Genomic DNA, 26,903 nt, shown 5'->3' with positions numbered 1-26,903 from the left:
TATATTGCATGACATGCAACAAGCTCCCTTTGCATCACCGCCTGATTCAGCCTCACGCGCCTAAGCTGTGCCGGGAGATGATTCCGGCGGCCACATGCATTCCCTTTCTTTCCTTCCTTCCTTCTTTTTTTTTTTTTGCTTATTCCCTTATACGCCTTTTGTTTCTGCACACGCAAGGAGGAAACACGCCATCCGCCGGGGCTGTGGTGGTAGTGTGCCCTTGGTAAATTGGGTGTATCATCTCGCCCGCTCTATCATATATGACAGACCCAGGTTGGGCCGCCCGCGATCGTGCCCAGCTCACGGGGGGAATCTGGCGGGTCGCAGTAAAAGTGATTGAGGCTTTCGGCTGATCGGTGCGGACGCCTAGTTTTTAGCATAATTTAGCTGACCGGAGCTGGTGTCAGTTGTTCAGTCAAGGTTCAAGGGGCATGGACCAAACTTGTCTTGGAAGGGCAACCATTCTACGACTTATTATTCATCGCCGCGGATAGCCCTTTGACATGCTTCCAAGTACACGCATGGCACATGAGACGGAGGATTTCCCGCATTACATTGCCGAAAAAACACCAAATTATACGCCGACTTAGAAAACAAAAAAACGGTCCCGAGGAGGATTTCACATGTAAACAGAGCAGCAGAGGGTCCGCAGCCCCGCTCACGGGTTGCCAACATTCATCATGCCTTGCATCAGTATTCTCCATATGCAATATGTGATGGCCGCCTTCATTCGCTCGCATCTGTAAGGAGCTGTGCCTGCTGGTGCACTTGAGCCGTCACCACCACCTCCTCCCATCGCGAAACTAGCCCGCTTGGGGGTTTGCACTTGGCATCGCATCACACTCCTCGGGACTCTTCTCTCTCTCTCTCTCTCACACACACACACACACACACCCAAATTCCTCCTGCTGATTCACATTGATCTCATGGCCCCAACGGGAAGAAGCGCTAGGGCGCGACAGCAGGACCACGCTAGGGGTCTCCGGACCGGCTGCCGGGTTGCGCATTTTCGCAGAGCGTGTGTGGGCACTGGTTTGTTGTCTGCCCCGATTCGGCTGCCCGCCGGAATCAAGCGAATCAGGAGGGTCTCTTGTCACAAGTGAAGCTCAAGGCAGGGGGGTGTGGGGAGGGAACGGCGTCGTTTCCTCTCATGGGCCGAGTGAAGTTGTGTGTGTGCGGAGGTTATTGGTTTGACAGCTGGATCAGAAGAAAGCAGGGCCGCGGTTGGTTGAGTTTTTTTTTTTTTCTTTTTACAACACATGACGCGGGAAAAAGCAGAGTGCCCCCTTTGGAAATGAAGCCGTTTGAATAGACGGGAAAGAAGCCAAAAAAAAAAAAAAATGGCGAGTAAACAATTTCCGCTCAAGTACTATAGGTAGGCGGTGCCTTTGGCTATTAAAACCTGCTGCGGCCGCTTCTACAGCTACTCATTGGCTGCAATATACGAAAGCCCGGAAAGATCGAGCTGGCTTTGGGAATTTTCCCCGAGCTGAAATGGAAATTTGCTTTGTCAGGATTGCCAGAACGGCGGTAATTGGTTGATTTACCAATTCACGATGGGCTGACAAGGCAGGGCCGCCAGTCACGGGAGCTTCAAGTGGCTGAACAAGGGCCTTGCAAGCTCCTCTGCCTTCTGCAAGCCCTACAGTAATATCGCCTCTGGCCTTTGAGACACGCATATCCCGATCCGCTACCGTGGGCGCCGTTTGTTTTGCTAAAAAAGGCTGCGAGTTGTTTGGAGACAAGAATAAACCCCCTTCCCGGATGGCGCCCCTCCCTGCATCGCGCAATATTTGGGATAGAATAGACGACCCAATGGCATCCGTTGCCGTTGCATTTCGCAGCTATAACAAGTACCTAACGAGATAAAAGCGTAGACTAGCAACAAAAGCTGCCAGGTTCTCCGTAACGTCCCGGGCTCCCCGTTGCATATTCTCGAGGCGAGCGTGCGTTATCCCCAGACGCGGGGGAAAGCTGAGGATCAAGGAATCAAAGGAGGAAAAAAGAAGGAAAGAAACGAAATCAATGCCACCGGAGCTGAAACATCGTGCCGCATCAACATGCCATCGTGGCCCCCGGCTTTCCAGTGCCGTGTCTTTGGGCTCGCAGCTGGGCTTGCCGGGGGTCTTTTTCTTGCATGGTTGTTATTATTCATGCGCCGTTTTTACGTACTCGCGGCGTTCAATGCTACTTGGGACAATAGAAAAACGAAGACAAAAAAAAGGAAAAAAAGAAAAAGAAATGAGGCGTCGACTTAAAACAGGTTAATTCAGCTATTGTTTGCGACAAGTCAACTTTTGCGCCTCTTTACAGGTGCAGGTAATTACTTGCCGCTTGAATTTATTTCATCATGTTTTATTTGCCTTGTTTTCATTTACATCCCAGTTATTTCGATCAACCGTTTTGCAGCAGTTTAATTTTCAAGCAAAGGAGAGACAGCATGAACCGTTTTGCCGCCCCCCCCCGCTCCCCACCCCGGGCCACTCCGACGGGGATGAACAACAACTTACCTGGGCGGTCGAATCGAGAGATGGAACACAAGCAATCTTGTCGTTAGGTAATGAACCGGCGATAACAAAAGCTCCAGGTTTCTTCCAAAGCGGGCCTCGAGCTCTGTGAAAGAAATGGAACTGATAGGCACGTTTCCGGCCTTGTCGATAAGGCGGCCTTGACCGTTTCGCTAGACCCCAGACGCCGGACACGTTACATTCAACTCTCTTCTTCATGGGAAATTCTTCCCACGTCGGAAGATAATCTAGCGGCATCCTGCCCCAAATGGCCCTCAGTGACCCCCGTTCAGGGCAATCGTGTCGCCATTGCTCGCTGCCGCTAACAACAAAACGCTTACTGCAATGCCGGCACTCGTTTGGGAACCAGCATTAAACAAGGTTAACGCATCAACGGTCGGGAAAAGCCCGAGCGGTGAGACGTGTAAAACGGGGGGGGGGGAGAGACGCGGCGTTACATCTGGGCGTGTTGTGGCTCTGGCTCTGGCTCAGCTTGCCTGCATTTTCCGCTGACAAGGTCCGCAAGTGTGCAGGAAACGGAGCCTCGCAGGGCCAAAACAGGGAACAAGAGGAAAGGAAGAAGAAGGAAAAAAAAAGAAAAGAAAAAAAGCACGGGCTTCATCGCGCATAATGCAGACGAGGGCTCCGTAGGCGGGGAGGGCGGAGGAAGAAAAGAGAGAGGAAAAGCCGGAGGAAATTTGCTGCTTGATTTGCATTGCCCGCCCCTCCCCCGTGTAAAAGGCAAAGAGATTTGAATTTTTGACAGGCGGCGATTGATTGATTTCTTTTGTTTAATTGCAATATCTCGATCCGGGTTGCCGGTCCTGTCCAATTTCCACACGCCCGGATTCTCGCGACCTTGACCTGAGGAGCTAAATCGTTGCTCGTAGGTCGGGGAGCTTCCGCGGGCCCGAATATTTGGGAGCAATGCTGGTACCGCTAGTTCTCGCAGTTCTAGGCCTTAGCAGGGAAGTCTAGTAATGCTACAGGCAAAATAGCGACCAAGGCATGGGCGCTTTTCAGCCAGGGCTAATTTCCAGCCAATGTTACAAAGCGGCCTAGCATCGTGACTTGAGGGCCGAGAAGCCTCTTTGAATGGTACGAGTGTTACTCTTACTTCTTACTCTCTTGCCACTAATACTCCGCATTCTTGAGAGAGCAAGACCGAAAAAAAGTCTCACTACGAGACCCTACTATAATAACCCCGTGGGGAAAAAAAAAAGGAGAAGAATAATGCTGCTGCCTGCCTGCCTTTGGACTCCTGATGTCCGGTTCAATTGAAGAGGGAACGCTTGGACGTTGTGGCGATGCCATCTTGGGCGGCGTTGATTGGCCTGCGTGGTTTTCGTCCCCTCTGCTCCTCTGCTCTCCCCTTCGTCCATGCACCTACTACGAGACGAGCAGGTACACACGTACAGGCAGTTTTCGTGGCGTAACATCAACATCATAAATAGCACAGAACAAAAGAAAAGAAAGCAAAAGCAAATCATCAGTACGGAGTACGAGCCTGCGACACAGCCAACATGGGCGGTTGCGGCAAGTCATTGGCCACAAAAGCCACAAAGGATGCTGCACCCGTGAGCATTCGTTGGTCTGTTTCATGAATGGGAAGCAGCAAAAACAAAAAAAAGCAATAGCCCGTGGACCAAGGAAAAGTCTTTGAGGTCATGCGGCGGAGAGCTATGCGTTGGCAAGCTCTGGGTGCTTGCAGCTTGTTTCTGCTCTGGACGGGTGTCCTGGTGACCCAATGGGGGCGGGTCGGGAGGACCCTGCAGAGCATTGGCTTTGGCTCTCTCCCTCTCCCACTCCCACTCCCCCCCGAGGGGAGAGGACTGATACGATACCAGTACTCCGTACCAGTGCAATGATCCGGTCCATGTCCATATCAAACCCCCTCCAGAAGGCGAGGGACAGGTGACCCGACTGTCGCAGACACTCGCTGGTGCGCTGGCGCCGAGGGACTGGGCGAGCAAGGCCTCAATGTCACCCCTCCGGGCCTCGAGGTTTGCAGCCTGCGAGGCTCTGCGTCGTCCGGCCGCCTTTACCCCATGATCGTCGAGCAATTGCGCTGGTCAGGCGCAGCAGATGAAGGGCAGCGGCAAGCCTCAGCCGCCGTCAATCAGCACCAAGCGCCTCCATCCGGGCCGTTTCTTATTTTTCCTCACCAAGAGGCGAGGGAAGGGCAGGGAACAGGCAAAGGCCTTGTCTGGCGGCCTGCCCTCGATGTTTGTGATCACCAAAGACAGCAGCGATTCGGTACAGGGCTGGGTCACCTGGCCAGTGTGCTGGACCAGTGTCAGAGCCCCCGGCCCCCCAGTCAGGGCACGTCACATCCACGGCGGCTCAGCAGCTCACTCACTCACTCTCATTTCACGCTGCTCAGTGCCTGCACTACTCGTAGGCTGTACGTACTTGCACTCGTAGCACCTCTTCAATTCGCCGAGCGGCTGCGAAGAGGGGGGGACCCTTTGAATAGCCGTCGGTCCAATTGCGCGACCGTGGATTGGCCCTTGATTGATGCCATCTCCATGGCCTAGCTTGGGGCCCTTCTGAGAGAAGATGCGCACAGCACAAGTAATGGCGGTTAAGCCGTGAATTGAGCTCAGCATTGGACAATCTCGCCTCTGTCCATCTCAATTGTCCGTCACACGCCTGTGCAAGCGAACGTGCCATGACTCTTTGAGCCTGAAGCCGCCCGAATGCCGAATGCGCATCTCGCGGAAGCCAGCCACCAACCCGAAAGCCGCCAGGGCAGAAGAGCAAAAGTGAAATCTGCCCTGTTCAACTGAACTGCAACTGTTCTGTGGTGTTTGTACGGATTCGGCATCCGTCAATTAGGGAGGCCAAACGGAGGCTCTAGAACCGTTTCTCGGGGCCGCATGGCGAACGCAGCGCAGCGCAGCGCTTGGACCGTTTGCGGGGGCGAGAAAAATCGCTGAGAGGCAGCGAGAGGAGGAAAAAAGAAGAAAAGTGCACCGCGTGACGGGAATTGCAATTTCCAGACTCCCTCTTTGGCCGATAGCTACCTGTTGAAGCACAGCGCTGTCGGACCGGGCTTTGTCTAGTATGAAAAGGGGAATATCCAGACGCTTTGGGGCAAAGCATCTTTCCTCTGCTAAAACGGATCTCTCGAAGGGGGACCGTCACATGATTGTCTCCGTCGCGACAGGGCCGAACGTCGTGCTGGGATGGCAGGGCTTCAGAGCTGAGAACGGCGCAGATGGACAGTTCCTGAATTGTACTAGAAGTAAAGGTAAACGCTAATCTTGTCTGGGCACCTTTTAAATACCACTGGGCGCGAGTGATGCCTCTTTGGGGAAAGGCCAGTATGACTGGTCGTGCGCGCTAATCTCTCCGGGGAGGCGGCGGCACCTCTCCGAACCAGCGCACAGGTTTTCCCTCGTCCCCCTTCTGGCATCTCTGGTGCTGAGACCCCTGCCGCCAGCGCTTTTTGCCCTGGAATCAGTCCTTTTCCTCTTCGTCTGGCGAGGGCCCCCACAGCGACGCCCACCCTTAGCGCCAAATTCATCCCAATTGCCCACCTGGCGGCACCTCCGTGCTCCCAACCGGGGTCGCGGTACGTACCTCCGTACCTCCGTACCTGTACTGTACAACGGCCAAGGTACCGTCCCCCTCCCCTCCATTGCTCCTCCCACCCCCCACTTCCACACCCCCGGGGGGGGGGGGGGGGGGGGCGTGGTGCCTGCCCTTGCGTGAAGGCGGTACGTCGTCTTCACTCCCCCCAATCCACCTCTTCTTAAAACCTGTCATGGCCCAAAGCAAAGATACACCCTACTTGTTAATAACTAGATCTTGTTCCCCAGCTTCTCGACGACCTCTTGGTTCTATTCTCCATTCTCCGCATACCCATACAACGACATCAACATACTTCAAGGGCCTCATTCTCTACTCCATCACCTTTCCCTTCTCTCGAGCCCAAATCACCTCTCCGAATCCGACGCCGCTCGACTCACCCGCACCGCCCCCTCATCGACGACCCCATATAATCCATACGCATTCGGCCTTTGCTCTCACCACGGGTCGATTCCTCAACGTCGATTGACTGCACTACACTTCCGGAGACGATTGGATATTTGGTAATTGCCAGAGTCCAGACTTGATCACCGGGCAATTTGACCAGCGACACCTGTTTTGCACCACCCGCAACAACCCAACCTCACCCATCATCGTGGATCCAACGCTCGACACTCTCGAGCATCTTCACCCGGCAGCGATGCCCTACCGCCTAGATACACACGTGTTAACAGTGGATGCCAACGTCATCCACAAGGTCGACACCGGAAACCCTGCCAACCTGTATTCTATGTGGACAGGTAAGGACTTGGCGATCAGAATGGGAAGAGGCAGCCGTGAACCAACACTAACACTCTGTGGTTTAGTCTTCTCTCGCTGCGCAGATTCAGTTGAACAAGGCCGCAGATTGGAGAACCTGAGCTGGAGACTCTGGCAACGGGAACAGCTCATCGACAACGCCCACAGATCATCAACAGTCCAGTCTACCAAGACTGCCCCCAGAGCCATCCCCTCAGAGGCCCGGCTTCCCGAGCTTCCTCAGCTCTCTGGCAGTGTCGACTCCCTCGCGGACGAGGACACTCCCGAATTCACTTCCGTCTCAGCTCCCCTCGAGATCCGCCCCAGGATACGACGACTGGACTCTTCCGCTAGCCGCCGGGATCGCCACATCAGCTCCGACGACTTTGAGAAGATGGTCGTCTCCATTGTCAAGGACAAGGCTCCCCTTTCCGCTCCCACACAAACCTCTCCCCTAAGCAAGCCAGTCGAGTCCATCACCCGATCTGGATCCACCACGACCGAGTCCCGCTTCTCCGAACAGCCCTCTGAGGTCTCACTAGCATCTGCCGAGATGGAATCCTCTTCTCCCAAGGACATCTCCGGCATTCCCGTCTTCCAAGCTCCCCCCATGCCTACCGCCTCCATCGACGACTGCATCCCCGAGCCCAGCTCATCACCAGCCCACAAGCCCGTCCAGTCAAAGAAGCAACCTGCCAGGTTTGCCCTCGGAGCTTCATGCTCCTCAAGTGACGCCGGCCAGAGCGTTGAGACTCGAAAGTCAGTCTTGGCTTCCAAGAAGCCCATGTTCCAGATTGGCGACTCCTCCTCCCAGGAGAGCTCACTCGCCAGTGGTCCTGCGGCCAAGCAGACTTCCTTCAGCACCAACAACATCACTCACCACCTCGATGCCGAGTCTGCCATTGACTCCGACACCGAGGGTGAGTACATTGATGAGAGTGCCATTGATGACGATGACGACTCCTCCGACTGGGAGGACTCCATCGACGAGAGCGGAAAGCCCAGCGTCGATGAGAAGTTCTTCCAGCGTGTCGAGTCCAAGGTCAACCTGACCTCCCGACCATCGCTCATCACCTTGATGCTTGCCCAGAACGACCGCGCCGTGAGCCTTGGCAACCAGGCCTCTCAATCCACCTCTGCTCTCTCCAGGTCGCGGTCTCTCATGAACGGATCGTCACTGGCTGCCTCGCCCAACGACTCCGACGATGGCCCTCTTATGATGAAGGGCATGCGCCAGTCGACAACATTGAAGCCTATCAATGAGATTCCTCGATCCAGCGCCCAGCCCATTGCCGCCACCGCCAACCACGTACATGCCCAAGCTGCTCTCTCTCCACGAACAACCCGCCGCAACATGCTCGCCACTGAGCTCACCGAGTCTCTCCGACGCCACCTTCTCTGGGAGCGACAGCAGAAGTCGTCAACGGCCAATGCTGTCCTCAAGCGTCGACACACATCACACGATGTCGCCAACCTGAAGCAGTACCCAGAGAGGCCGTGCCTGAAGCAGGCCGAGGATGTCAACGCGAGCAGCTGGAACCAGTACTTCACCAAGGAGGCATTCAATGGCTACCACTCCAAGGGCTGGTAGACGAACATGACGACCTTTAGGCAAGGCTTAATCATTTTATATATGCCTTTGGCCGTGTACATCACATTTATATGGCGTTTGGGGTTTCGATTTCACATCATCATGGCAGCAACATGGGCTGCACAGGCGAAACGGAACTACGTCATGACTAAAGCGACATAACCTTACTTTTCCTTTACATTCTTCTTCTCTTGTTACATCTTTGGTCTCATAATGTCTGGTTGAGACACTTCAAAACAAAAACTCATTCGCACTTTACGTGGCGTTGCTTTTCATATGATACCATGGCCTGAGCTTTCGATTTGTTCTCAGTGGCTCTCAAGGGGCTCACGAATTTTTTTTTTTTGCTGTTTCAACCGAGTGTATTCTAGTGGGTCGGGAAGATGCGTTGTCTCCAGGGGCGACCTTGGTCAGGGAAAAATTTTTTTTTTTTACTCTTATTTCCAGCGAAGACATGAAGCGGGGACAAAAAAAGAAGTCCCATGCGCGGGTCTACAGAAGACCGAAAAAAAAGAAGGCAGCAAAAAGATGAAAAAGCTTAGTGGAGGCCAAAAAGAGGAGCTCCCGTGGGTCTTTTTTTCTCTAAAACAATGTGTTGTTTTCTACGAGATATGTCACAAAAGGTTATTACCAAACAAAAGGTGTCTTTTAGACGGACAGCCTGGCTAAAAAACATTAATAAATTCTTGATGAAAATTTTTTCTTGCTCATTTGCCTATGCCGCGTGAAGGATTGTGTGCCAATGACATGCCAATGTGTGATGGAATGGCGGAATAACTGCAGCATGGGGGTTTTTTTCTCCATGTGAAGCTCTGCGATTAATTGATTCTTTGACTAACGATTAAATCTGCAGTACACAGTACTCTGCGGCCGAGCTGAGGATTGCGTCTGGCAGCAAGTACCGAGTACGGCACCTCTGCTCGCATAACATACCCTTGGCCAGCACAGCGGCTTTTTGCTTCTCTACTCGGTGCTACTTACGAAACTAGGTCGATAACATGCAATCCATCTTTTTTCCCGCGACCTGCATGCGCGTAAGATGCTTTGGGGCAATGAGAAAATTTTTGCAAAGTACATACAGTAGGGCCGTTCGTTGGCACTGACCCCATATTGACTCATTCCCGTCTGTTCCCCCCATGGCGGTGAAGGGGGCGGACGGACAAAAGAAGAGAATGACTGATTTTTGAGCCGCCCAAGACGCCGGGCGGCATTTGGGAAAGTCGACTGCGACTCCACAGAAACCGAATGAGCCGGTAGCAAGCAAGAACGTGAGGGGAGGGGGAGGACTAGAGAGAAGGAGATGGAAATGGAAAGGAAATGGGCGGTTATTCCGGATTTTCGCGGCTACGGATCGGTTACGGGGGTTTCGGAATCGGGTGGTTTGATTTCGGGGTGAGATGCGCTTGGGCTCGTTTGAATTGTAGCTGGAGGGGGGAAGCTTTAGCACGAAGCTGTGCTGTTTCTGGAGCTAGAGAGGTTGAGGCTGAGGAACCAAGGGAATCGGCAATTGAGGGATGGCCAATAGGGAGGATTGGGGACATGACGGCAATTAGATTTTGAACAGCAGTTTCGTGTTGGAGGGGGGATCTTGAATCTACGGGCACCAAGTTTGTAGTATTGCGAGATGGTTTTGGAGGGGGAGTTTTCTTTTTGCCGATGGAGTCTACGAGATCCGAGGATCCGTTGGTAAGTGAACAATTGACAGGTTGGTTGTGGTGGGGGAAGAAGCTGCCATTGACATTTATTCTGGGGTGGGTAGACAGAATTGATTTCAAACAAAGAAATAAAGAATTAATTTAAAAAAAAAAAAGAGAGGTAATTTAGTAGTTGTTGTGGCTTTTCTCCCCGATTTTGGGGGTGGATTTTGTTGAACCCCCATCCATCATGTTTGTGGCTTATTGCTTTTGAACTTGTCAATTCGTTTCCGGGCGCGGCAATCGTTTTGACAGCTGTCAACGAAAGGAGCTTGAGTTTCGGCGATTTCTTTTGCCGCGGAAAGAGTTGGTTGGTTGCAATAGTTGCAAGAACAATGGAACGTTCCGATCGGGCCTCGGAATGAGGGCAGAAACAAAAAGATGTTGGGTTGAGCTATTGATTTTCGAGTTGTCTAGTATAAGCCGACGAGAGACGAGGCGGCTTTCGGCAATTCTTTCCGCCTATGAACTTCTGCCGCTTTCCTGCTAAAGAAACGAAATGGTGTTCGGATCGATGCGGAAGGGCGTTTTCTTCTTCTTGTTGGGCCCAAGTATTCATACATGAAATGGGATGCTTGAACTAGGACCAGGCGCGAGCTTTTGGTAGATGCCTGGAATTATGCGGGTTTTTTTTCTTAGGGGGGATGGGGCGGTTGCTCGCATTCAGTACAAGAGGCTAAACGGCTGGAGGGACGGATCTCGCGCGGTTAAGGGTTCAAAAGAGGCGTTCTCGAGGGGTGCTCAGGACGAGTCGGGGACATGATTCAGGTTTGAGTGCTGCCTGGGGGTTTTCTGTTGCGCCATTAGGATGTGCAGCTTATTTAGAGCATCATGTTTATTTCAATCTACAAGGCACTACATGTTGTATAACCGAAATGTGTTCCATAGTACTCGCATGTCAACTTGTCTGGAGGAGGAGGGAAGCCAAATGCGTAAAGATCCTTTCGGAGATCGTGATTCAGGTACGCACGCAGGGCACATGCAGCAATAAGCATGCCAAGCGGCCAGGAAACGCGGCTTGGCTCCATCCCTCCATCAACTTGCACGTTACGAGCACGAGGCAGCAACAAGTGTCAAAGATCAGATGGCTTTGCTTGCTCTTCTTTTGCCCATCCCCCCATAGACAAACCAGGCGCTCCGCTTCCCCGGCAAAAGTACGTTTGGCTAGAAACACACAGCATGGTATTGCGGCTGGATTCAGCTAGCCGCGAACGCCTCTTCACGTTTGCTGGCTACAGAGTTTTGTTGTTTTTTCCCTGCCCTGCTCCGTAATTTCCTCTTCCTTTCCCCGGACGCTAGGGAATCTGGGGGGGGGGGGGGGGGGGGAGCGGCGTTCGGAGCTGAGCTGGAGCTGAGCTGAGCTGGCCATTGGCGGCTTCGTTTTCCCATTTGCTTGCGTTTGCGGATCTGGGGAAAAGAACGCCGGACGGAGAATGTCAGAGTGACAACTTTGTGGTCTGGGTGGGCTATGATGCCCGAAAATACTGCCGATGGGTGATTTTGACCGGGCGAAATTTGGCCGGCCCGTGATTTGCGCCGGTCATGATGCCATGCCCGGCGACGAGAACGAGATGGACGGTCTCGATGGATGATGAAAGTGAAGTCATAGCCTTGGGAGGGGGGAGTGATGAGCATCGAGCCTTGCGAGCATCACGGCAGAGCGATCGATGGGGAATATTGGGGGCCCCCGTGATGCTCACTCCACGCTCATCGACGGGCTCTGGCTTGAGCGATAGACGAGTCCCGACAGACGATCGCCATCACCTGCCCCAGTGATATAGGGCTGCTCCTCCAGCACGAAGACCTACATACACAAGACATACATACATACAACCTTGGTATTGGCTAAATGTGCCCCCGTACACACACCCAGACACACTCACTTATATGGACAAATGGAACACATGGAGCAGCCCAGGTGTAGAACCGACGTGGTGGGAAGCGATTCGCCTCCTGTGTAGGAGGGTGTTGCTCCCGTTGCTCCTCACGGACACTGATCGTCATCGACGAGATCACACACGCTGCTACCCCAGTATTACGCTTTGAGCAAATGAAGATCCCGATTAAGCCATTCCCCAGACCCCATCCGTGCTCAACCAACCCCCCCACACTTACGCTTCTTTTTACACTACTAGGTACCGTATGTACCAGCAAATTAGAATCATGACTTGATAGTTCGGGCAATGGGATGAATCTTATTGCCTGTTTGCTTCCCTCGTTCCCCTACTCTTTCCGTTTCCCGTCTTCCGTTTCCGTTGGCGTCGATTCATAGAAGGGGGAAATCAAATGTCATCACGCGCCAAAAGCGGCCTTTGCTTGGGGACGGAAATTGGAGGGCGGCCAGGGGTTTTTTTTGGGGGTGATTTTCCCTTTCCGAGTGGCCCCCCCATGGGGAAATGATGGGCCTTGAAGCTTTTTGACTTAGCTGGGCGAGCTTTGTTCTTCTCTTGCAGTTTTGGGCGATGTTGCGAGAAGCCGGCTTTTTTTCTGGGGGGGCGTGGGATAGAGGAGTGTTGTTGTCATTGCAATCCTCTCAGCCTTGTCATTTTGTGTATTGTCTGACACCTCCCTCCCTATCCTTCGCCCAGCTGCTCCCCTCCCTATTTTTGTGTGTTCTCGGCTGGGAAGCCTTGTCTTGGCAGCTATGCATGCATGCGTGACGATGCTACTACCATGTACGACAGCTACGGCGAGTCACGAGCGATCAAGTGCTGCAGCGCCCGGCTTACAAGACAAGCCGTGACGGTCCTTACGTCAGGACCGGCGTCTCAACATAGGGGTCCAAATGACTCGGACGACGATCCGTCTAGACGACAGAATACGTTGTAAGCCCACCAATCCAGAGCCAGCCATTCGTTCTTCTTCAGCATTGCATTTACCGTTACAGTAGTTCGTTCTCACCGGAAGCTAAGCACAGCGCCCCCGGAGAAAGAAAAAGAGAGAGGAACTGCACGTCGGCGATGGCGTACCGAGCGCCGATGGAGGATTTCCCAACCTAGAACGTGTTTCCCTGCGACTTTTTGGATTGTTTAGTTTGGCTTCTTTTTTTTTTCGGGGTTTATTTTTCCTCTCCCCCCATTGCGGGTTAAGGGATGTTTTGTTCTTTTCTGGATGGTGCATCGGGGCTTGGGGGTGGTCGGTTTTTCGTGCGCAATAGGCGTGGCGGTGAAGGGCGAGACGATGTTGGCTGCAGAGAGACGTTTCAGATTATTCTATTTTAATTTATTTCATATTATTGATGAGCTAGTTATGCCATGAATTTATTTCTTTGTCGTGGTTTATCTATTTTTGAAGGTGGATGGTCATTGTGCGGTGGAGGATGGGTCAGCCTTGAGTGCGTGATGATTTTGTGAATGGAGGCAGCCTGTGAGGTGCGGTCAGACAGGAACAAAATCACACAGTTTTGATCGATCTCGCTTTCCCCAGATCTCAAACGTTGAAATAATAAAATAGAGAATTAATCAAATAATCAAATAGATGAATTAAACAATTATCATTGTTATTCTTCTTACTCCAATTCAGGTATACGGTATTACCAAGCCAAAAACCGAAAAGGAAAAAATAAGACGTTCGGCATTGAAACCCGGGAATTTTCCTTGTGCTTCTTTGCTGGGCGCACGCCTCCCGAGAGAGAAGAAGAATCCCACGAATAGGGCCGCAACAGAAGAAGGGAAAAGATTGAATGGACGGCTTACCCCCCCTCCAAGTCCGGCTGTACGTAACTGTACTTGAGCGGCTGTAGATGATGTATTTAATGCGCTGCGGGACTAGTTTGGATTTGATGATGATGGGCTTGCGCTTTTGCTTTCACCGAATGGGCTTTTGCGTTACGGTCCGAAGAAAGAAAAAAAGAGGGGCGCCGCGGTGGGAAGGGAAAAGAAATAAAAGAATAAAATAGAATAAAAACTAAAATGAACGGAAAATACCGAAATCAGAGAATGAATGACTGAGTTAGTTTGTGCGCCTCTTCGGGGATGTTAGTCAGTGGTTTTTCTTGAATCGGTCATATTGTTGCGAAAAGGGGGGGGGGAGGAGACAAGCCTCGGGATCTCGATCGCAAATTGAATCACTAGGAGTTTGTGTGGCTACGTCATTGCTTGTTTGATTGACAGGTCTGTATTTCGGTTGTTTGTTCGAGTCTCTTTTTCCTTGTTTGTAAGTATGCGCCTGACAAATGCCCTGCAGAGAGGAAATAAAGCTGAGACAGAAATAAAATGATGAAATGATTAATTGAATATTTCATTTTACCTTTTTTTTTTCTTCTGAAATTGATTTATTCTATTTGACATCTTTCCCGGAAGTGTCTGGAAAACACCTTGAGCGCCTTTTCTGACTGACAAAGCACCTTTGAAGCCTTTTCGCGCACCCGGATTTCCTTGCTCAAACGGGCAATTGGTACCAGTGGCAACAGGAACAACAGCCACAGCTACAATCTGTCAAAGAACACAAGTAGACGCGATATAGTGAACACGCCGAGTATCGCACCAGCCACTGACATCTGGCCTGTCACAGCGGCAGCACTCCCAAGTCCTTTGTGGCGCGTCGGTGACTTCTCGGCCGCGCTTCGTCTTGCCCATCTTGTGCGGTACTCCGCGATTTCTATGGAGATGGATCGGGGTTTATTTCTTTTTTTTTTTCTTTTCTCCCCTTTAGTGAACAAGAGTCGGTGGCTGGATGGGAAGATGACATCTCGCCTCGTGGCATTCATGTGGCAGGCAAAAAAAAAAAAAAGGATTTGTTTGCTTTTTCATTTGTTTGCCATCGTCGGTTGCAAGACCAGCCGAGGGGAAAAAAAATGTGGCTGCAGGTGGCACGGCGGTGATTCGGGCGTCTACCGGACGGGAATGAAGTCTCGTGGCTACCAAGCTTTTGGGATTCATTTCCTATTGACTGCTGATACGAAGCTTGGAGGGGGGCTGTACCGTTAGCAAAAACTGTCACCGCATGAAGCGAGGGAAGAAAACGATGCCGCCTCCCCTTGCCAGGCTCTCAACTTGTCCTCCTCGATATGATATGATACGATACGGGCACATGCGAAAACAAGCAAGCATTTTTTTCCCTTATCTCGCCAGAGGTTACATTTGACAGGGATCCCAGCAAAATGGAGGTTGCGACGTGCCGCAACGTGTCTCAACACAAGAACCGCTCCGATATTAAAGTTGCCTGTTTTGGCTAGTTTGACCCCAAGATGCTTGTTGTTGTGTGTTACATCCCTAAGAGGAAGAAACCTCCTTCTTGGCTTTTGGGGGGAGAGGGACTTTGGAAACGGTGACATGTTCTTTGGGTTGTCTTTTCCTCTTCCGGCGGGCCTTTGGGGCATTTTCATTATTCATTGCTTCTGCCAGCCAACGGCCTAGCATAGTCATGTCCCCTTCCACATGACACATCCCAAGGCGTGCTGGAATGTCGGAGATGGCGTTAAACTCAAACGTGGGAAACCGCAGAAATCACAGAACGAAAAGGAACGACAAAGAGGGTGTCGAGACCCCGCTTTAGCCATTCTTCTAGAATGCTTCTGCGACACGTGGGAAACCCGTCGCCACTGGGGTATTTTGGTCAAATGGGTGTGGAGTGGTTTGTGGACATGCATGTTCAAGTTCAGTTCAGCTATGGGCTTAACCCCGAATACGGGGGCCAAACATTGTCCGTCATTAGCCTAATGGCGGTCCCATCGGAATGTCATTCTCCGGTAGGTACGGTCAGCACTCCGACGGAAAACTCGCTGGGCTTTTTGAAGGGCGGTCTAGAGGGACAGTCGAGGAGAGTTGGCACGTTCCACTCCTTCGGTGGGGGGACTGTGAATATGTATCTCGTTGCCTGAAGCTTGAAGTCTTTTGACTAAGAATGGGGGTGGGTTGTGTAAGTCAGACAGCTGACAAGCTTGTTGTTGACTGAATCAGAAAAGCGGCCCTTGAATTCTATTCTACCTTGATTCACAGCATTGTTTTTTGCTTTAGCTGTTGGATGTTCACGTGAGGCTACTATATTGGCTATACTTGCGGCTGTGCCGCAACTTCAGTTGCATCTGCTGGAGGGAGCCAGCTTCAACCTCTGCGGTGCGGCCTCTTTCACATTGAAACTGTCTTCCAGCAAACGCCGCTACACGTGGCCGCGCACCGCAGCCTTGCCGCATGCCGGTGTCCCCTTGCGGCATTCAAGTAGGTGAAGCTGAACTCGCGCGAAATCCGCAAAACGCCGCGTTTATGTGGCTTCCAGCCAGGTGGCTTTGCGCTTTGGGCGGTTTGCACCACGTTGTGAATCTCGACCATGCGCCTGCAATCTACAGCTGCGCGGGAAGAGCGGATAACGCGCCGTTTGGCACACAATCGCACATAGTTGCCTCGTGGCGCTGTTGTTTAGGAATCGGTAAGACATGTCGAGGGAGGCTTTTCAGCCACGAAGAGGACACGGGGGATGTAATTGGACCTGTTGCGGATGAATTCTTCCAACGTTTGGTCGAACCAGCTCCCCATTCAGTTATCGCCGGGGCGCGGTCGGTTGCATTACTAAAGCCTCTTGGTTCTTCCTTTTGCCCATGTTTCGAGCCTCTTGTTTTGGGCGTTGCTTATGATTAAGCGAGCATGACTACGCCTTGCTTCTTTCTGCGAAAAAGGCAAATATACAGTCTCACCCAAGATGACATCAGTTGCAGGCGATACTCTGTTTGTTTAACACAAGACGTTTACAGATGAATCAAAACCAAGAATTCCAAGATACACCCTCCCTCTATCATCGTGTTTTCTCACCAACCGCCGTCGAAACCATTCCATTAGTCCGATTTGATGACATTCAGAAGCATGCATTGGCTGAAGCGTGGCGCGAATTCACGGCTCCATGTCCGGGTTGCGGATCTGTTTCCCGGTCGCCCTCGGCAAGCAAGATGGAGCCCGGCGCCGGATCTCAACCCGCCTTCGGTTCGCTTGTCTCAGCGAAATCTGGCTTTACACGTGCGCATTCAAATGACTTGTCGCTGACCCCAAAACTTGCTTTGCTGCGGACGCGCGTGACGCAGCTTTTCATATGATGTAAGCTGTGCAAGCTTTGCCCAGTAAGCAGAGTTAATCAATTATATTATTCGACGAGTAGCATCTCCGAAAGCTTGCTGTCATCCAATGCGAATCTCTAAATTGCCCGTTCATCTGTTTAATGTTGTACGCGTGACGCATCCTAAAGACCCCTGGGCCTGGAGAGCTCGCCGCAGCACATGGGGAAGACGCGGGAACAACGCAACGAAAGTAAAGCTTATTGCGAAAGTGAGGCTTTCGAAATCCAGGGCCTAAATGAATTGCTGAGAAAGGCCGTTGCGGCATCTTGTTGCCGAGTTGAAGCGAGATTCTCAGCGGCGTTTGCTGTGGCGCGTATCGAGGCGTCTGATGGGATTAACTAACAAAACATTGATTCCAACAATTCAAGGTGCCTCTTTTTTCTTTCTTTTTTCGCCTCGTCCGGAAGCCACCCGATAGCTACACCGAGGACAAAAGAGGCTGAGGTCTTTTTGCTCGGAGTTGCTACCGAAGCTGGCTCACAAAGAAATTGTGGTGTTGCTTTATCTCCCCGACTCCCTTGGCTTATTCCCGCCAATAAGACCAGCGGAAAAGGTTTCGTAAACCTAACACGATTGTTGTCGGCTGGATTCAGCAATTCGGAACGGCTTCAATTTCTGTTCTGGTCTTTTGCCCATGAGTTGAAAGCACATGAAAAGTAATCCATCTGTTGTCATTTCAGGGGAAGCGGAATAGATGGCAGACCAGACGCGGCATGGCCCTCGGCGCTGTGCATGCATCAGCATGTGCTCATCACTTAATCGGCCCAGTCACAGGCACAGACTCGCATCCCTGTCCCGTAACTTGGTATTTTACTTGTTTCTGCTGGCTGTGTGTACAGTAGGATTCTGCAATGCGCTGGCCCTATCGCGTCGAACCCGCAGTTGATTAACTACCAGCCCTACGAGTTCGCCTGCAGCCGTTCGATGACGGAGTGACATTCGACATCCAAGAACCCATGCTGATTAATCTATTATACATTCATCCCGCTGCGGCCCTTGGGCGCGTGCGCTGTCACTTGATTTACGATGTTTGTTTTTGAATTTGCATTTGCATGGGATGAACGTGTTTTCTTGTCGCTGACACATGTCGATGGGAAAATAGCCTTTTGAACAAGCAGAAGCTTGTGTCGGGATGAATTGCGCAAAGTGGTAAGGCGTCGATCAGCCAGGCGATTTAAATATAAATAAATAAATCGCGGGAATAAAAAATAATACTAATAGCTAAAAGCTGAAAATAAAAACAAAAGAAAAAAAAGAAAAAAAGGGCGACCGAGACCTTTGACGGCTAGCAGCCAAATTAACCACCAATACGCGCCATCCTCCAACCTTGTGGCTAAGACGAATATCCTCCAGTAAGAAGAGCGACGAGTCCTGAAAATCTCTACCCTCTCATGTGATTGTCTTTTTCATCGCCCCCCCAGAGCGGGGGAAGCGCGAACGAAGCGACAACTGGCTGCAAGGGGGACAAGCAGATTCTTTCTTGGTGCGAGGAGGGGGCTCAGCACTTCGTATTACTGCTACCAGTAACCAGCCATCGATACGCTGGGAGATTTCGCCCTCATCATATTCCTTGTGCCTCATCGTTGCTGCTCACCTGACGCGTAGTTTTCGAGGGAAGCAAAACCTTGTTCACCCGCTGCTTCAGCTGCGCTCTACAAGGCTTTCGGTTGGAGCGGTTCTCTTCGGCTAGAGACGATATACAGTAGAGGCCGGCTGCCTGTGCCGCAGTGGCAAACCACATGAACCTGTACCTATTGGCCCTGCCGGCTGGGGGAGGACCAGCACAAATGTCATCAGTTGATGCAGGCCTCAACCACCTTTCGGGCCTATGCGATGGTGCAGAAGCTGTTTCGGGCCAAGAGCAGACAGGAAAAGATGACAATGCATTGTCGATATGCACTTCTCAGGGGGTGGGAGGGCCGTTGACGTGCTTTTTGCCGTTTTGCTGATCCGGGCTGCCTCTGCCATCGTGAACCATGACATCATGGTGTTGTTTCTCGGCTTGTCTGCCCCCCTCCTCCGCAGTAGGTACATGTAAAGCTTCGTTTTGCTTTTGTTTGTGTAAACGGCGGGAACTGTCTCCCCCAGGGCTTTGCCTCAATTGGTAAAATTGAGGGGGGGAGAATGCGGCAATTGAAAATAGTAAAGCAGATCAAATTCCATCCAGAACCAACAGCATCAAATTGCGATGGGATATTCCAGCCACCGCAGTAAGAATAACAACAACAGACAGGCGAGGGGGTGAAAGTTTTGCCTGGCGCGTTGAGAGCCAATTTAGGAGGCTTTCCTATTTAGGCAACCCCCCTCTGATCCTGATGATCGTTTTACCGCAGCCTGACGCCATGGACTCTGTAAATCTACGCGCAACGAGCCAGCTGATCGCTGTTGTATCGAGATTCGTGACGGTTGATGGCTGCAGGGTATTTTTGCCGTAAAAAATCATCTTGTCGCCGGGGAAATGGGGGAAATGGAGGCTGGCGTGCATTCTGTTGTCGTGCCGAGGAGCTTTACCGAAGGACGACGCCCGCTGAGCGACTTGATATCAGATTGCTAGGTCAGGACCTGCATTGGCCCTGACATGAATTACGACGAGATTAAATAACTAGATAAATTCAAAATAATAAATAATAAATATGAATTCAATAATTCTCCTCCGCAAAATGCCAGAGCTGTGCTGCCCAGCCCAAGCCATTGCGCCCCAGTTCTCGTATTCTTACCGTTCCCGCCTCCATATTTATATCTTCACAAACACATCGCAAGCTATTAGGCTACCGAACCACCTCAGCACGGCTCCTCTTCCCGCTTTCCCCAGGGGAGCCATTGAAAGGCTGTTTTTCTTTTGCCGTTGAACATGGCCGCTCAGGACCACTCCCCAGACTCGTAGCATATAAGCGCCAGTTGAGCGTTTTCTTGCAAAGCGTGTTGACTGCGAATCAAGGCACGCGTCGTCGTGGCGCCGCAATCATTAGACTTTTGGCCGAAGCTACTTGGCGGATCGCCGGAGGAGGCTAGAAGGGCACACAATACACTGAATGAGATGGGGGATGCGGAAAACAAAAGCAAGTAGAAACAGGGACCGTTGAAGATTGCGGCTCTGCACTTCATGCAGCCTCGGGGGACTATTGAATGAGATAAATGAAGATGGCGTTCTTGGACGATTCAATCTTGGCGGATCATGGTCTGGCGTTACCATTCAATTGGTACAAACTAGTTGTTTCTTCTAATGTTGACTTTGAAACTAATGGTCGACTTGCATACGCCTTATTCGGCACTTGCGGTGCGAAGGAGTATTACTACCTTTTGTTTTTGTTTTTATAAGTTGCCTTTTCTGTCCTCTTACTGGCCAACTTAGTTCTGGTTCATAGAACTTTGGGCGAGAGTATAATATTCATTCACATGATACTCTACAATGACGAAGACGAAGTACAACACCGAAAACCACCGAGATTGACTTTGCAAAAAAGATGCCGAACATGATTGACCCCGGATAGCACCATTCCGACGATGCCGAAATACCCTTGCCAAGTTTTGCTATCTGCATATGTAACCCTATCCCTTCGGACACTCAATTCCAATCGAGAATGAGCATCTAAATTACAGGCCCGGGAGAGAGACTGAGATGCGAATTTGTTTCACGGTAGCTAAAAGTAGGAGAAGGATTGTTCCGTCAAAGACTTTGGATCGTCCATCACGAGACCTTTGTTTTGAGAGGGAGTTGGCCGGGCTCAGATTTGATTGCCGATGCGAGGGGATCTTTTGGACGTGTCAAGACTAGGAATTGAGATGGGATGCTGCATGATTAATGTATGTCGGAGAAATGGAAAAGAAATAGAAAAAAGAAACAGAAAAAAACAAAAGAAATAGGAAAAGATGATGAATAAAAGATGAATTAAAAATACAGAAATTATATTTCGGAAATTTTTTGGATGCGGAATAAGGAGGATTATTAACCTTTGTATTAACTTTGTTTGCCTGATTAGAAACTGTATGGCAACCATCAAAAGAGAGTATTAAGCTGAAGGAATGCAATCATTGAACACAATCGTTCATCTTAGAATGACAATGCCCTCTATTTGTGCTGTCACTGAATACAATATAAGATCTTATCATCGTGATGATGCGTGATGTATATGATGTAAAATGTAAAGAGCATTTAATACATCCAAGTTTGTAACATAGACATATTAAATGTGTGTAAACTGCCATGGGTCGTCGTTGTACCCCCAATGACACCGTTTAGAACGTCGCTCTGTCTTTCTTTTGCGATGTCCGTCGGGTATTTCATCTATTTATTGATCCCTGGTGAGACGATGCGTTTAACGTATACTTCTAAGCTGTTACTTGTATATTGTTAAAAGCAGAAGAACCGAGAGTATTCCCTAGTTTGTATTTTCGCCATGTTTGTTCGGATGACGAACGGGGCGTCATGCTGGATAAATTCATGGCGACGACACTATCACATTGCAAGACGCACTTCTCGTTCCGGATTCAACCCATAGTTTGTAGTGCATTTGATTTGCCATGTATGTAGATGATTTTAGTCGACTACATAGTTTTTCGTACGGTTATACTAATATAAATCATGTATATACATGCCATCCCCCTCTTCATCATGCTTCCCCGGCAACTGCTAGTCCTTGACGAGCCACCAGAACCGATCTCTGGAAAGTCTTTGTTTCCGACAGCTCTGGCAGTGACATCTCCGCCGTAGCCAAGTTTGGCTTCCGTGCATCTGCGGGATCCTGTTCCGGTTCGGCTGCCAAAGGTCTAAACACCCGTATGAATGCTTCCGTCACCGCCCTTCGATCATCTTTGGTTGAGCGGCACTTCTTAACATGAATGAGAGCTTCGTCGAGCTTGAAGAGAGCATCCTTGTGATCATTCTTCTCTTTGGGATGTACCACAGCTCGCATCGCCGTTGTCTTCATGGCCAGCTTGATGCTCTCTTTACAGGCCCGGCTGCCACGCCACCACTGGACTTCCGACGTGAAGTTGGACAGGATAGACTTCAAGGCATTGTAGCTAGCGGAGCCGGTGTATGCAAAGACCAGGTTGGAAAAGTTGTACTCGCTGTACAATAGCTCTCCGTTACCGTTTTCTCTGGCAGCTACCTCGCACATGGTGGCAGCGCCTCGCAAATCACCATTGGCCGAGAGGATCTGCGCAGCTTTGTTGTACACACTGTCGTGGATGCGAGCGCCGCGACGCAAAGCCTGCTTGATCAAATCGCCGGCGTCATCCCCCTTCTCAAGCCTTGCTAGTAGAAGAGGCGTCAGAGCCTCCGTCACATCGAGGCCTTTCCCGCGAGCTTCGTCAATAAGCGATGCTGCCTCATCAATGCTTCCATCTTGCCTCTTGATGTGCCCTATGACTGCTAGACGAAGGCAGCGGACGGATGGCTTCAACTCGCTTGATTGTAGTCGGTTATACGCTTCACAGACGCGCTCCCATTCATCCTGAGCAGAGAGCCATTCCATGCACTCGAAAGCGTCAGCCTCAGACAACCAGTGACGTGACTCGAGCAAAGGAAGTGACAAGTCACTCGAGCCCTTTCCATCAGCTTTGCTGGGTGAAAAGTTCGAGATAGCCGGCGACAATCCCTGGAGATTTTGATGTAGATCAGTTATAGTTTTGTCGGAGAAGCTCCAGTATTTGCGGCAGCCGGAATAGAATCGCCGCATAAAAGTGTCGTCCATCTGAAATCCGGCATCATGACAGAACTGCAGCCACGAAAACATCGACTCAAGATCATGTCGGCCTGCATGCTGGTCCAAGACGAGGTTGACCCATCTGGACCTGAGGGGTATTCTGTAGCTGCGCACAAATCTCCTAAGTAGAGCCTCAAGCCCTTCCGAGGAGCAAGTCTGCACAAACACATCTGTGATTTTGCTAATCATGTATCGTAAGTCGTCTGGCTTGGTATCGTCAGCACTCTCAAGCGCCTCTATGCCATTGCGGACTGATTCCCAGTGGCCAAGAGCAGCTTCCCGCACAATTAGCCTGCTTTGGAGTTTTATATCGCTTTTGACTGCATCTGGATTCGTTTCGTAAAGGCTCTTCATCTCTTCCTGAGCGAAGGCATCGTCTCCTGCTTTCAGAGCCTTGGATACCATAAGACGACGTATTTTGTATTCGATATTGGGAGGCACAACAATTCCCTGGTACAGTCCAGCACTTTGTAGAAGTCGATACAAGTGTTTGATATCCTTGAAGCTCCCCATGACCTCGTCGAGACCAGAAAGCACCCGATAGAGCGTCATGCCATGCATCCAGAACCGTGCTTGTTTGCGGTCAGAGAGGAGTTGTAGAAGTCGCTCTAAGCCTTTCTTATCCTTCTTCTCCCATAGCCACTTTGTTAGAGGTGACAAGATCTGAATAGGGTCTTTGGACTTTGGGAGTAGGGCTGTAAGAACGGTTTCTGTTTTGGTAGGTTCGGATTCAATCGTAATTTTCAGCAGCCGCAATCCGTTTGATTTGACAAGACTGCTTAATGTAGGGGTTGTAGGCCGTGATTCTGATAAACTTTGTAGCTGGACAAGGGCCAAATCCATCATTTCAGACGTCGAAGCGTGTGTTGACTGGCCCATCTCTAAGTCCTGTAGGATTTGCTCGAGCTCTGCAACTTTACCAATATGGCGCGATTGAGTGGTGCTCTCCTGAGCCGGCATGTTTGACAAAGATAGGCGGGCCGGAGCAGAAGAATCTGGCCGGAGAAGCTCATGAAAAGATGCCGAGCCAATCTTCGAGCCCAGAGAGCGTAGGGTAGTTCTATGCAGAGACACCTTCACCCTCGCATCCACATCCTTGTCCAATTTGTGCGAGTCCTCTTCCCTAGAACGCAGCGGAAGACCTGGTATTGCAGAACCTGCTAAAGATTTGAACGACACATCCAACTGCCGGATATCAGCCAATGGGAGAAGAAGCCTGGCCGTATCTAGTCCGAAGTTGGCTTTCTGTCCCTCTTGGACAGCATTCTGTTCCGTGCCGGGAGCCGCAATCCCACTAGCAGTTTCACGATGATCGGATGGGATTCTGTTGACATCGACGCCTCCACCGCTCGGCAGAGCAATGGAAGAGTTGCTCCGACGTCGTCTTCGATAGGGATTCTTGGGGCGTGAAGCAGACGGCAGCGATAAAACCTCATCCCCGAGATCAGCCAGTCTATCCTCCCAGCTTTCGCTCAGCGCAACGGCGCCCCGGTTGCTTTTGACGATATGCAGCTTGCGCGCATTATCAATGGCGGCGCGAGCAATCTTGAGTCGGCGGCGACGCTCTTCGGCGAGGAAGACGACGGAACATGAAGTCGTCAAGAGGACGCCGCGCAGGGCATTGAGCGCCGCTTTAGAGGGCACGGGAGGAGTGGAAGCCATTTCGACGGCCCATAGCTGCAGCTGAGCTTCTGGGATTGGGCGGATTGGGCGATTCTGGGCGCATCCAAGGTGTTGAAGTGCGGTTTGATCTTGTCCGGAGCTATCGTAAGATTTCTGGACATGGCATGATGGAGCAACTATTTCGGCAATACCTCGTAGTGGGAGAATTTCAATGGTTCTGGCAGCTGTGGGGGTACGTACCTCACCCCGCCAAAGTGTGGTGCAGGCTTGGAGCACATCGGTACGTACCCCCGTCGCTCAATAAGTCCGACATTAGAGGCGAAGGGTGATGATGAGATATGAAGAAGCTTGCCAGAGCATAAATAGTGAGAAAAAAAGATGAAGAAGTGTTTAATTAGATTGGACTGGTGAACTACTGGTTTGGTTCAAAGATGACAACTAAAGCCGATTGTTGAGAATGAGGCTACCATACACACAGCGACTATACCAAATCACTGGATTCACTTACACAACCACACAATCTAAAAAGAAGAAAGGAGATTAAATTTGTAATCCTGCTATAAAATAATTCCACCATGTGTTAATTCTCTGCTGCTGTTTCATAAAAGGTGATCTGATATCACAAACGTAATACCATGCAGAATCGTCCGTTCATCCGCAACGTCCAGAGGCAATGCTGTATCTACTCTACCCGTAGAAGTATTTCTACTCTTTACTCATTCCATTTGAGCACTGTTGCACCTAACAAGCCTAAACAAGTCTTTGCTTGGCTCAAGATAGTCCCTAGATGGCGTCGTTGGGAAGACCACTTCTATCCGCACTGTACCCTTCACCTGCACGAGTGCTGTCATCCAAAAGGAGCCCTGTTGGACGGCTTATGTGAATTTTGTCTATACTTCACCACGGAAGAGACGGCGGCACGTGGTTACTATTGGAATGTGAGCTGGGCTCTCCCTACGTTCAAATAGCTGATGCATAATAGGCATAAAACGATAGGTCTAGCTCTCTTCTATTCCTATAATTCGATGACACCAGGCTGTGACAGTCTATGGAATGGTTCTCCTAAGCCATGTTCCAAATCCAAACCTAGGAAACCAATGGTATTTTGAAGGATTTGATAGTGTTACGTTAAATCTGTTCATCTCAAAGTGTACTGCAAGGTTATATGCTCTAGAACATTTCGTATTCTCAGACATTTCAGATCCTAACCGTTGCAACCAATCATGTTGGAAGGAGCATAGGAATGTCACCTTCGGAGTACCATGAGGATTCCCTGGCACCTGTCTTAAAATACTTCAGCTTGGTGATGGATCTACGTACGATAGTGTGATACTTGAATGTATAAATTGAGCGACGACTTCGCTTGTAATTTAGTGACTGGAGCACCTCAGGAAAATCTTCACCTTTACGAATAGACCCTATCAAGCACTTATACTTGCAATTCATCAATACCTTTCCGAAATGGAGCTTTCCAGGCTTGCTATGATTGTGTCCTTTCTCGCTGGAGCAGTGTCAACCACCCCGACGAGTCCTCCAGTGATCATTAGACTATTCCCTTCAGTCCGTGTCTGTAAAGACGCGAACTTTGGCCCCCCTTGTGACACTGTGCCATCTAACTTTAATGAATGTGGTAAGTTTCTCCTTAATGCGCACAGAGCTAATGCCGTAAATCACTAAACAATGATATGGTTGGCTGATCCATCTCAAAGTCAACGTTCCAGATGGCTACAACGACAAGATATCCTCCCTACAACCGAATAAAGAGGCCGGAAACTGTCGCTTCTTTTTGTAAGTCGCAGTCTCTTGTTAATTCAACGGTAAAGAACAATTACTGATGGATATAGGCATTACAATTGTAATGGCCCATCTTTTGACTCTCTTTATCCTGGATATGATGAACTCACCGCTCAACGTCCCGAGTTCAATGATCAGATTAGTTCCTGGCAATGCTATGGTCGGCTACCTGCTCTTTGGCGGCCCACTCCTGACAATTGAACCCAAATGGGCATTGAACTATGTGCCACTCTCTGCACTGAGTCAAATAGCTTAGCTATAATCATTTGTTATGGGGTTCAGTACCTAGTTACAAGTGATTAGACTGCCCGATGGATCTACATATCCAACAAGGCAGCCGTTGAAATAGAGCCTTTTTCTACCCAATGATATGTAACCGACCCGTGAGGCATAAAGCAGCTACAGACATGGAAACAATGAGTGTGGATGGACAAGGTAAACTTGAGGTTGGCAAACCTTTTTGGGCCAATGGAGCCGAGAGAGCAATAGCATATCAAATATATCAGGTTTCGGCTTCTGCATCTGCTTTGGATATGACAAGCTACGGATATCTACAAAAGGGAAGAGTCTCGATGTAATTCGATCTGCGACGCTGACATCACGGTATGT

The 26,903-nt window shown here is 50.4% G+C and overlaps 3 protein-coding genes across 3 annotated transcripts; 1 reads left to right on the top strand and 2 right to left on the bottom strand.

Moving 5' to 3' along the window:
- Positions 1-4,105: 4,105 nt before the first annotated feature.
- Positions 4,106-5,116, bottom strand: Triagg1_7639 (uncharacterized protein; the record flags this gene model as incomplete). The annotated part of the gene is made up of 3 exons (XM_062902397.1): positions 4,106-4,575; positions 4,673-4,792; positions 4,867-5,116. 3 exons carry the CDS (start codon positions 5,114-5,116, stop codon positions 4,106-4,108), a joined length of 840 nt encoding a protein of 279 aa, XP_062753464.1.
- Positions 5,117-6,741: 1,625 nt separating this feature from the next.
- On the top strand, positions 6,742-8,430 carry Triagg1_7638 (uncharacterized protein; the record flags this gene model as incomplete). Its single annotated transcript, XM_062902396.1, has 2 exons — positions 6,742-6,841; positions 6,908-8,430. The coding sequence occupies 2 exons, from the start codon at positions 6,742-6,744 to the stop codon at positions 8,428-8,430; spliced, it is 1,623 nt and encodes a 540-aa protein (XP_062753463.1).
- Positions 8,431-21,779: 13,349 nt separating this feature from the next.
- Triagg1_7637 (uncharacterized protein) lies at positions 21,780-24,813 on the bottom strand (the record flags this gene model as incomplete). The annotated part of the gene is made up of 2 exons (XM_062902394.1): positions 21,780-24,724; positions 24,789-24,813. 2 exons carry the CDS (start codon positions 24,811-24,813, stop codon positions 21,780-21,782), a joined length of 2,970 nt encoding a protein of 989 aa, XP_062753462.1.
- Positions 24,814-26,903: the final 2,090 nt, after the last annotated feature.

This window comes from Trichoderma aggressivum, assembly GCF_033847375.1.
Source record: "Trichoderma aggressivum f. europaeum strain CBS 100526 chromosome Unknown scaffold_034, whole genome shotgun sequence".
Lineage (NCBI taxonomy): Eukaryota > Fungi > Ascomycota > Sordariomycetes > Hypocreales > Hypocreaceae > Trichoderma > Trichoderma aggressivum.
Note: the sequence above shows the minus strand (reverse complement) of the source record. Positions and strands in the feature narration are given on the sequence as shown.